We start from the raw sequence: 11,692 nt of genomic DNA, 5'->3' as shown, positions 1-11,692 counted from the left end.
GGGGGGGGGGGGGGGGGGGGGGTGTCAGGGAAGGGGTGTTGGGTATTTTTGATGTTTGGTTTGGGGTGGGGAAGTGTGTGTTTTGTTTTGTTTTTCAATCTCATATCCCCATGAGTTCCCTTTCCAGGGAACTCCAGCATCTACCAGTCCTTCTGATCAACTCTGCAGCTTCATCTACAGGTAATAAAATACACTTGAACTTAAAACAACTGCTTCTATACACACGCAGTTACTAAAACACAATACTCAGGTCAGAAAGGTTAATATGCAGGTTGCTAAAGAACTCTATTAGGAAGACAAATAGCAGCAATTTGTAGTACTGAGTCAACTCCCCTCACAAACTGATTAGGCAGCTGCCAGTTTGCACAGTATAAATCCATCCACTGCAAGCCACAAGGTGGAGATCTCTGGCAAAGCAGGATCGAAAGGAAATCTTTTACCCAGCCTAATGTTACTATTAACACTTTGAGCCATTGCATCAAGCCAATTTTTCTGTTTGTTTTTAAAGTTTGACAGAAATGTCACTAGTGGAAAAATTAAGTAAAGAGCACTGGTTAGCCACAGAACTGGACACACCTGGCTGCAAACCCACCAAAAGAGACTGACTTCATTAGTACAAGGGACAGCAGAGTAAAATTTATACCTGAAATATGCCTGCACCAGTAGAATTTGCTGAGGCCACAGGCTCTCGCTGTGTTTTTACAGCTGTGTCAAGTTTTGGTTTCTGACTCTTGCCGACATTCAGGAGTGCTGAAGGAGCTCAGGCTAACAGGTCCCAAAACTTCGTAGCTGAGATTTAGATCTCAGCAATCCTAACAACCACATTTTGAAATAATAGAAACTCCATTTGGAGTTGGAGCTGATGTAAATTAGTTGTTAAAATGCCTCGCATTCTATCACTTCTGGCTCAAATGAACTTAAATATTTAAGAGTGGATGGCGTACTTTAATAAACCATCAACATCAATTCAGGAATATAGTAGCCATTTTCTGCATCAAGTGTTGGGATTGTTGCTAGATATGGAAACGAGGTGAGTAACTGCAACTCTGCCTGTCAACGAGTTAAACTAATTGCACCCAATCAGAAATTTCATACAGCTGCTATATCACTTATACTACAACACAGGAACATAGGAATCGGAGTTAAATACTGACCTTTGATATCCCACATGAGAGAGAAATCAGGCAGTGGGATTAGCTCCACAGGAGCTATGAAGATGATAACTTAGTGCCCCAAAAGTATTCAGTAGTTTATTTGCACCTAATATACCTCTGAGAAAGGCTCACATTCTGAAATTTGAAAGCATCAACAGAGGCACATCAGTGTAATCTTTTCATTTACTATCCTCCTCTTGATATATTTAACTACCTTCTTTTGGAGGTAGAGTATATACTGATTGCAGGACTAAAACACTTGACAATAAATAGGTGTTACACATATTCCTCAGCCAGGTCACAAACCCTTTGTCACTACCTCCGCTTCATTGTAAAAGAACCATTAGGGATAAATACATCAAGGCTGGTAAGCAGAACTGAACACCCAGGGTAACTGCCTCTCACTTATTCATCCCTGGAAACTCCCTGCAATTGCCAAAGCGGAGATGTGAGGAAGAGTTCGATCAGGGTACATCTCTGTGAAGGCGAGGAAAGGAAGAGAAGAAGAGTGACCAAACATGGAAGAAACAGGAACTGCCCCTGCAAGGGCGTGGGTGAAGCGGTATATTGAGCTAGGATTACTAGCGCTGAGGAAGGAAAACAAAGCAATGATAAGGAGCAAGGAAACTGCTAACTTCTTCAAACATCGATGCATAAATTGCTTTCATCTCACATACAATAAATGCTACCAGAAGAGACTAAAAACATTCATCTTGACAAACTAATGACTGAAAGACTAGGAATAATTAAAAGATGAAAGAAAGAAAATCACTAAAAGCTTATGAAAGCCTTCACAAACACTGTATTGGAAGAGAACAGTCCCAGTTCCCAAGTTTACAGCCTATGAGAGTTCACTGTGCTTTCTTACACGCTCTTAGGGCCTGGTCTACTTAGCTGTTACCTCACGAGTTCACTTTCTCTCACAAGGAGTCGCACGGAAATCAATGGGCTTCTGTGCAGCTAAACTGTATTAAAGATACACACAGATGTAACTGTTTTTGAGAGCAAGCCTTTAAACGTGTACATGCTTCATTCAAGCATCAGCTATTACCACATAAAAGCCATGTTAACACTAGGTTACAGTCAAAGTATATTCTAGGAATCACGTTATTGCAAACTAAGCATGATTCTTATTACAGTGCCTGATCATTATTACAAACCAAGACTGCGAAATCTAAATTCAAGGATAAACTGAAAAGATGCCTAACCTGACAAGGCACGGAATGAATGGCTTTCAGACAACTTCAGATTTCCGTACAGGTGCATCATACAGCAACCATACCATTATGATATGCATCTATAAGCATCTGAGGATCTAGAATGGATGAAAACATAAGGACACTGGTGGATTTATTTTGTTTTTTACAATTTGGGGAGCAATGGAATAGTTTAGCAGATATGGAAACTGTGCTTCCCTTTACAAAGAACCGACTGTAATCACTACCTTTTTTTCCTTTCAAGTTTACTAAGAAAAATCTTGATACAGGTCTAGCTTACACCACGCTTCACATTTGAGTTCTGCAGGCTTGTGAGGATAGCAAACAGCTTTGCTTCTCATCGCTGTTTGCTGCTGATGAAAATCCCGCAAGGAAAACTGCAAGATGGCATTTGAGGTTAGTTCACATAAGGCAAAATTAGGGTCAAAAAGAACAGAGAAATAATTTTCTGTTCCAAAGCAGCATTTTCTCTGTGCAGACAGAATCAAAAGATCCCTGAAGAGATTTTGGCAGTTTTGGGAGGTGGGGTGTTTGGCTGGGGATTTTTTTGTTGCTTGTTTTTCAAGAAAAGCAGCCTTAAATTTACACCTGGAACAAAGATCTGAGCTGTCTCCAGATCCTACAGAAAAAGCAGAATCAACCACTGATGTGGCATGGAAGGCATTGGATAAGGACCAAAATGCATAAGCTATTTAATTCAATTTTTTTCTCTGGTACAATCATGTAATTTGTCTAGGCTCACTTACACAGCCTTATGGGCTCTGACCAGGAAAGTGGAGATTCCTGTATTGGAATTTAAGCAAGCCCATGAATTCTAAGATTCCTGAATTCGGATTTAATTCAAAAGAAGATTAAGAGGAGGATTTATCTTTAAAAGCAAGCTGTAACATAAAGCTACAAAATTCCCAACAACTAGGAAAAAACCAGGCATTGCTGATGAAATAAGTGAAGTTCCACCACAATCAACACCTTCTAAAACCACATGCAAATTAAAAGATCAGAGAGAAACTTCTTAAATTACTAACATGAACGCATACCAAACCCTGGTTCCCTGGTTAATTCCCTTGTTTGTAGGAATACCCCCACGGCCTTTTCAAATACGGCTGACAACTAAGACTCGACAATGCCATTAGTGCTATAGGAAAATCATCACTTATCTAACGTCTACTTTATTTTAATCACAGACAAACCTCTGTTTAATCATTGAACTATTATTTTCTCTGTCCACAACAGAGGAGATCTTTCCCAGCCCTATTCTCCCACCAGAAGAGCCCAGGACACAGGCGTCCTCACCTGCAGCAGGTCCCCTGTCACCACTGTGGTACTGGGGTTGTGAAATCCATCTCCTACTTCCGCTGCCTCTGCACTGCCTTATTCGAAGGCTATCACCAACACAAGGCTGGAGAAACACACTTACAGACTTTAAGGCCAGAAATTACAACTAATTAGCATAACCTTCCTCAGAATAGGCTAAAAAGATCCAACCTTGTTCTTCCTTCAAGCTTGCAAATGGACTATCCTTAGAGCTACTCTCTCTTTTCGCAATGTTTCTGTTGTAATATAGACTAGGTATACTAAGAATCCAAAATTCAACTAATGACCAGTTATAATCAAGTACAGGAACTTAACATAAAAACCTTGTCCCTTAACTTTACTTTTAGTCACCATCCTACATGGAGAGACAACTCAAAGCTCTGCTGGAATTACTTAAGTTGCGGTGTCATCTTTCTCCCTGTCTCTGCTGCTTACTCCTACCCACAAACACCATTCTGTTAAGCAGGATCCGTTTCTGCAATCACATGACAAACCACGTGGAAAATCATTTACTTTCAGACAAATTAGTATCTTAATCCAGGCCATGGTGCAGTTTGGAAACAAGGGCTGCTGCTCAATACAACAGACAGTGCAGCTGCAGGAATGAATGGTCAGGAGTAAGGGCTATGTACACCAGCTTAAACCAATAAAGAGACAAACAAGCAGCTACAGGCTAATTCTGAGGCATTCTTCTAAGATATGCAAAAGTACAAAGGCGAAAGACATGAATCATCAAGATTATCAACACCAAAGATGACTTACCCCCATCACCTTACCACGCTGTTCAACATCCTCCCACATGCAATGAACTATATAGCGACACATGTATTTTCCTGTGCGACCCTCTTGCTTCATTCGCACCAGACACATCCTGAAAGAACATAAACACCAAATTCAAAGCTTCTAGTTTTAATTCAAATGTAAAGAGCAAATGGAATATATTTCAGCTCATTTAAGATTCTCCTTAGAGTACTTGTTCTTGTGATTAAGAAAAAAAACCCACAAAGATTTTTATTTTACTTTTTTAAGTGAACTATCACAAACCTTTCTATTCTCTACAGAAGAGCTGTATCTGCTGGATTTTGGCCAATCCAGCTATGGAAGAGTGACAGTGGACTCTATTCTGCCTGACAGTACCGTAATCTAGTAACACAGTGCTGCAACCTATATGCTCAGCCTTGAGAACATATCACCCCTTGGAGCAGGAACAAACGTCCTGTCTAATCCCAGGCTATGAGCCAGCTGTAATTCAGCTTGGTACACTAAAGTGCTGTTAAGAGTCCAAACTAGCCAAGCTGAGAAAGCTTAAGCAAGTTACAGGCTTCACCCAAATTCATATTAGCGACGTCCTAAATTATTCCACCTTCAGGGGTCTTTTGGATACATGTCCAACCACTTGGCAAAACCCTGACACACAGCGTATGCTAGAAGAACTCACACGTTTGTGAGTGCATTGTGGAATCTTAATGAGAATACCAGGTGGAGTTGTTCTACTTTTTTTTTTAAGCATTAAAGGCATTTGAACTTCATTGCTGCTGTTCTGTCTAAAAAATAAATCATCGAACAAAACAGTTTATTTTGCCTCTTTTAAAACGTGCAAACAGCATGAACCAAAATACAGGCTAATCCCTCATTAAGATAAGATACCAGTCCCACCTTCTCCACCTCACTCATCAGCTCCGCTCTTGTTGTAAGAGTCAAAAGTGCCCATCCAGGATTGACTGAGTTATTGTAGATGAGGTGATGCTCAAACACTGCAGCTGAAAGAAGTCACTGCTTTGCACAAAGACATGCTACAGGTGAGAAACTGCTCAGAGGAAATTCTTCTCACAGCCTGTATAAAAACAACAGCACAGAGCTGCTGGAGGCTACTTTGAGGCATTGCATACTCACAATAGCGAATGTGCCACAAAAGTTAAGAGGTAAAAACTATTTTTTTTTTAATTTGTTCATTTCTTCAGTGGATGTAAGATCTGTGCCTCCTACAGGCATTAAGAATATTTGCCGATCCATGAATACCAGCTCAACAGGGAGAATCACAAACCCTTGAAGCTTTTCTGTTGAGCTGTAAAAGGAGAGATCCCAACCTTTATGGTGGACTCTATCTTGTCTACTGATTCATAAAGGCGAGATATTTTTTAAACCGCAAAGGAAGCAAAACTTATTGCCAGGTATGAGTAACAGAGACAAAACAAACTGAAGGTAACAAAACCTGCATTAGCTTAGAATCAGAATGGTTTGGCTTGGAAGGGACCTTGAATATCACCTAGTTCCAAATCCCCTGCCATGGGCAGGGCCACCTTCCCCTGGACCAGGTGGCTCCAAGCCCTGTCCAATCTGGCCTTGAACCCTGCCAGGGATGGTGCATCCACAGCCTCTCTGGGCAACCTGTGCCAGTGCCTCACCACCCTCATAGGGGAGAATTTCTTCCTTCCATCTAATCTAAATCCACCCACTTTCAGTTTAAAACCGTCACCCCTCGTCCTATCACTACACTTCCTGATGAAGAGTCCCTCCCAATCTTTCCCATAGTTCTATATTCTTTTTTCTGATTAGAACCATACATTTAAGTTCCATACAAGGGCCATTCAACTGAGACACCAAAATTGAAAGAAAAAAAGCTCATGGACCAGAATTTGATTTCTAGATGGAGAGTTTCTGGAAATGACGCTGGCCATACAAGAGACAGCTCAGGCTCCAACAGAAGCCAGGCGGGACGAGGTCAGAAGACTTGAGAGGACTGAGGTGTGACAAGTGGACCAGTGATCAAAGGGTGAAGTGACTGAGAGAATTTGGGTAGAGGGTAGGTAGAGAAGGGGGAAGGGCAGCAGTCAGTGAAAGGAATGTTGGAAGGACTGTTGCATGTCTCAGGACACGTGTCCCGATGTGTAAGGATTCCCAGGGTTTCTACTGTGGCAGTGACAACTTGCTATCTGTCCAAGAGCACCACTGTTCCAGCAAAGGAATACAATTAAGACACTATCGAGAAATGAATCCTCATCTTGCTCAAAGAAACAAGATAAAGCATTCTGCTAGAACAGTGGCCCAGAACCCAGAACAGCTGTCCAGTTACCAGTCCTTCCACCAAACAAATGCACAAAGAGCTTAGAACTACTGTCTTTCACCAGTTTCAAAAGCTTTGTTTCTCTTGGGCATTTACATAATCTAGCTGTGAGTTAATCAGTAAGAGTTTCTGTATCCCAAATTTTTACCCACTCTTAACAAGTCAAAAAGAGAACTAAGAAAAGCATGTTTATACTTGCTGAATACACAAGCTCATGGAGAAATTAAAAAAAAAAAAAAGTAAGAGTGGCTTGGCAAGAAAACCTCCTCGCAAGCATAAATACTGGTTCCTATCCAGTTTGCCTTCACTGCTGGAGAAGCAGAAGGGAGCAGTGCGCAGACCAACAGCTAACAATTAGTCACTGATGAGCAGGACTAGAGCAGTGTTCCGAGCAAAACCTGCTACCCTCAAAGCCTAAAAGGTGGCTCTGTGTTTGGATGCATAGTGCTGTCACAGAGCTGTTCTGCAGCACCACGAGTGAGATCATGGAATCTTGCAGTTTATTTGAAAATTTGGTAGTTTGTTACTACACCTGCTGTCTGAGGTTTAATAGACACAGGCTCTTTAAAGACTATAAACCTTCTAACTAGATCAGTGTGAAACATTTCATTGTTCCACTACAGAATCTGTCCTGTAGTTTAGTCAAATACTGACTCACCTCTGTCAAACCATGAACGCAAAATTATTCCAAACTATCTTTAGAAAGTTGTCTACGTGACATTGGTTGGGTTGGATAATTTATGCTGTATTTAAGTTAGGCAGAGAGATTACGTTAAAAGAAAATTACATGAATGGATGCCCAAATTGGAAAAGGAGGAGCATCTATAAATCAACCCATCTTAGGTGAGACGTAGCAGTTTCCCACAACAGCCTCAGCTACAGCTGCTTTTCTCAGTACTACCACAGTGCCCGCAGACTGCCTTAGACACTGGAAGCGATAGTCAACACCACCCTGTCTAGAGCTGTGAGGAAGGTCAGTGCCATGCAATCAAGACACGGTGATGCATTACACTTCTAAGGGCAAAGCCCACCCGGAGCTTCCCGCTATCCCCCGCACCTGGCCATTCGTTCCTGCTTCCACAGTTGCTCCGGAGCAGCTATTTCTGGGGCTACGTTATACTTGTTCAGAGAAAGTACTCTGGCTTAACAACACAAGTACCAACAGCAATTTTGGAAGGCTTTATTCTGCTTAAGCTGTTCACGAACAGCCAGTAACTTGGAAGACAGGAGAAGGAAGCTCGTGAATCGACTTTGTCATCAGCTGTCTGCTGTGACATACTCTTCTATGAATAAAGAGCAGAATTCTGAACTCTTCCAAGTTAGGTTTGCTTGTTGTCCTGTGCTCCAGGGCTAGCAGGTTCATCAACTACTCTATTTACAGCCACATACCGGTCTTTACTGGGGCCCAAGCTAACAGAACCAAGCCTGACCATGCAGTCTTCCTCTACCCTGGTGCCTCTGCTTAGGCTATGCAGACCATTCCCTCGTGTCAAGGCAGGATCAACTAAATGCCACTCCAGATCAAGGTTTTCTTACACCCTCTCTCAAGCAAGACTCCTCTGTTGTAATTTAAACCCCTTTCTCTTTGAACTCTCTACCACAAAACACAGAGTTTAATCCCTTTCTTCTGAAGCAGCACATTTCAAAATGATATGATCTCCTCAGTCTTCTCCATGCAAATCTGAGAAATCTTTTCCTGCAGGAACTGTTTTCTACATACTTGGACCACCACGTTCTCCTCTGGACTCTGACTGATCTATGCTTTCTCAAACGCAGACTTCCTTCGGGAAAAACAAAGCTCAGATGAGTTCCTGCAACAGATTTTTGAGTCTTTCAGAAAAGGTTTTGTAACATCACTCTATGTTGATCCTAAATACTTTAAAGGTGTCACCATACTCGTTATGGTGAAAATATGAAGGGAGCTCTAGGTATCTACATGATACATCCTTCACCAAGACATTTCTTAGTACAGTCACCAAAGTCATCTCTTCGGCAGTCTCGTAACACTCTGGACAGAGCCAACACTCCATGCAGACTGCCACTGCATCAGAAAAAGCAAACCCAGCAGTGGAGATGAACAGCTTGACATTTTCTAAGAGGTCTTGACTTCCAGACGTAAAGCAAAGGTCATCCTAATATTAGAGGTGTGAAGTAATAGAAACATGACATTCAGGAAAGAATATTGATAGGTTGATTTTCTGAAGTCTAATTTTAGCACGGCACTGGAAGGCACTGGAGTGTATCTAAAGGGACTATCTTCAAAGAAGTCAGCAAAAGCAGAGGCTAAACACAAAAGCCTGAATTTCCCCCCGGAAGATAGGAAGGAAAACTCTATTCACAGACAAGAAGAAACAAGAGCGAGAGATTCAGAGGACTCACCAGAATGCGTAACACACGAATGTAAGCTCTGACAAGCACCTTCATCTATAACAGGTGGGATGCAAAGAGCACAGAAACACAGCTGACTGGAACATGATGGGCAATGACAACAGCAAGAAAGGAAACAGAGTTTACCAAACCATGAAAAATTCTCGTCTTCTCCAGCTCCAGAAGACACTCTAAATCAGTTGAAACTAAGTCTGAAGGAGAAGAAAGAAGCAAGTTCACCAGAAAGTGATCTGGACTGCACTGCAAGGGGGAACAGGAACACTTCAACAGATGGTGATGAGAACCTACATAGTCAGGACACTGGTCACCAGATCAGGAAGTGTTCTAGCCTCTGAGGCTAGAAAAAAAGGTCCAGCAGGAAAGACATAGGGTGTCGCAGCCTTCTGACCGAGGTAGGATGTCCTTGACCTCGCCAGAGCTAGCAGAATCAATAATGTTCTGCTCCTACTCTGCTGAGGTCGAACTGATTAAAGAAAGAGAATCACAGAAAACATAGCAATAAACCTCACTGTGGGAGCAAAATCGTGTCACGGCAGGATCCTGGTCCCAGAGCTAATCACAAGCAAAGCCTGCAGCATTTCCCAGTGAACAGGCCTATCATGGGCTCTGTATCCTGGTGTACCAAACTGGAGATCTCATCTGTGGCCCCGTGTGACAGTGCTCCTTAGGTCAAGCTGCCAGAACATGGAGGAGCCAGGCGTACAAACCTTGGAAAAGTTAACCATTAGTGCTAACCTCCACACCTGACATTTCATTGCTGTCATACAAAGTAGAGGGATTTGTTTCCTTCCTGCACGTGTAGCACGTTGTTGTCATCCTGTCCGTCATATCTTAAACATGAGGACTTCCATGTCCCTCATTAAACATCTCCTCACCATCACCAGCTCAAAGTGTGGCAACTCTTGGCCTTCTCCAAGGTAGCTTTGATCTTTGAATTTTTCTGTCTATTCCACACTAGTTTCACCTCTATCAGTTCCCTTGTTTATTTTAATGCCTGTCATGAAAGAAGATCAGGTATCTTGAATTCAATACTGTGCATCAAAGGGTACATTTTCTTGTCAATGTGAAATTAAGATGATGCGAAAGTGTGTTCTTTGCAGAGTTACTCCTCCTTCTTTTTCCCCAGATACTTACAAACAGCTTGGTTTTGAATAATTACTGCAGTAGTTTTCCAAATATCGATACGAATTATTAGCTTATCAATTAATTTTTAAAGCCTTTTTTTCTCCACAGGGAACTGTAAGAAATAAACAAACTGCAAATCTCAAGGGTGTTCCTTACTTGATTTCACTGATTTAACTGATTATAATTTCCATGGTTCTGTTAATTTATACATTCTTAGTGAAATGAACTGCCCCATCCTTCCATATATTGAGGAGACAGGAAATTAAAATGAGGGAAGGGGAAAGAAATACAGGCAAGGAAATAAGGGGCCTACGCTTAAGTGCAGCTATTTCAGCACAAACTTCCTTTCAGCCTTTGGACAGCTGAATGTGAGTCTATGGACTTCAGTTTCCTGAAAGATCTGGCACTTAGCAGAAATTACTGTACTCCCTTGTGCATCCCTCTGACCTTTACAAGTATGTAATGCTAGATGAAAACCTGATTTTTTTGGCTACTATTTTCACAAATGAAAAAAGAAAAAAGGTTCATGTTTAAGGTGTTACATTTTTTAAATGTAGCCAAGCTCGCATTCACCAAACTGCACATACATTTCAGACGTGCAGTAATAAATGCCAATGCTATAATTTGTTAAACGCTTCTGACGAGCAGCGACTTCAGTTGCCACAATTTCTCCCAGTTTAAATGACTTCTACATAAATTTAAACTTTTCCTAAACACCTGAGTAAGACTTTTCCACACAGGCTGAGCAAGGCTTTTAGAAAACCTATGGCAAAGATCATTCCGCTACTGAGGAGTTTGGAGTTGTGAAAGACATTAGCTTCTCCACGGGACTTTTTGTGCTTTGGTAGAAAACTGCTAAAACTCAGTAATTAATGATTTGAATATAATCACTATTATCAACAACCACGGAGCCCACTTTTTCAAACACTGAAGTACATATCACTCTATTTACTGAAAATATTACTATTTTACTTTTCACTTACCAGACGTGAAGCTGGGCTACTAGAAACCATGAATTCAAAGTATCAGGCATGCGGCACCCTTGATGGGAGGAGGAAAAAAAATTAACAAAATCAAAACTGAATATTAATAAGGATTTCATTATGTTTTGCATCTAACAAATTCACTACACCAAAGTCTAAATACACTTCAGTAATTTAAGTTCTGGCCCTAAGCAGTACATACACATCAGAAGCAAACACCATTTACTGTCACGCTTGCGCTTAAACTCTACAACATGCAGCCACAGGATGCTGTAGATTCCAAAAGATTTCACACGTTTAGAACTCATCTAGCTAACATGTACAGAGGGGAACAAACATTCCAAATGGAGGATCAGATAAACATGTGGCCTCTAGTTCACTAAGTCCCAAAGCAGCAGAGAGAAAAGGGAAGTACCAACGGCTGCTTTGCTCCATTCTTACACTCTT

General features: G+C 41.5%; 1 protein-coding gene across 1 annotated transcript in view; it reads right to left on the bottom strand.

The window, feature by feature from the left end:
- LOC104495881 (ubiquinol-cytochrome-c reductase complex assembly factor 1) overlaps positions 1-11,692 on the bottom strand; it is a gene marked incomplete at its 5' end in the record, with an annotated part of 44,030 nt that overhangs the window by 18,366 nt on the left and 13,972 nt on the right. Inside the window, 2 exons of the mRNA XM_010138921.1 lie at positions 4,448-4,556; positions 11,246-11,303. Of these exons, the coding sequence (XP_010137223.1) occupies positions 4,448-4,556; positions 11,246-11,303 (167 nt within the window). The remainder of the gene's footprint in view (positions 1-4,447; positions 4,557-11,245; positions 11,304-11,692) is intronic.

The sequence above is a fragment of the Buceros rhinoceros genome, unplaced genomic scaffold, assembly GCF_000710305.1.
Source record: "Buceros rhinoceros silvestris isolate BGI_N320 unplaced genomic scaffold, ASM71030v1 scaffold15236, whole genome shotgun sequence".
Taxonomy (NCBI): Eukaryota; Metazoa; Chordata; class Aves; order Bucerotiformes; family Bucerotidae; genus Buceros; species Buceros rhinoceros.
This window is presented reverse-complemented; position numbering and strand designations above follow the sequence as displayed.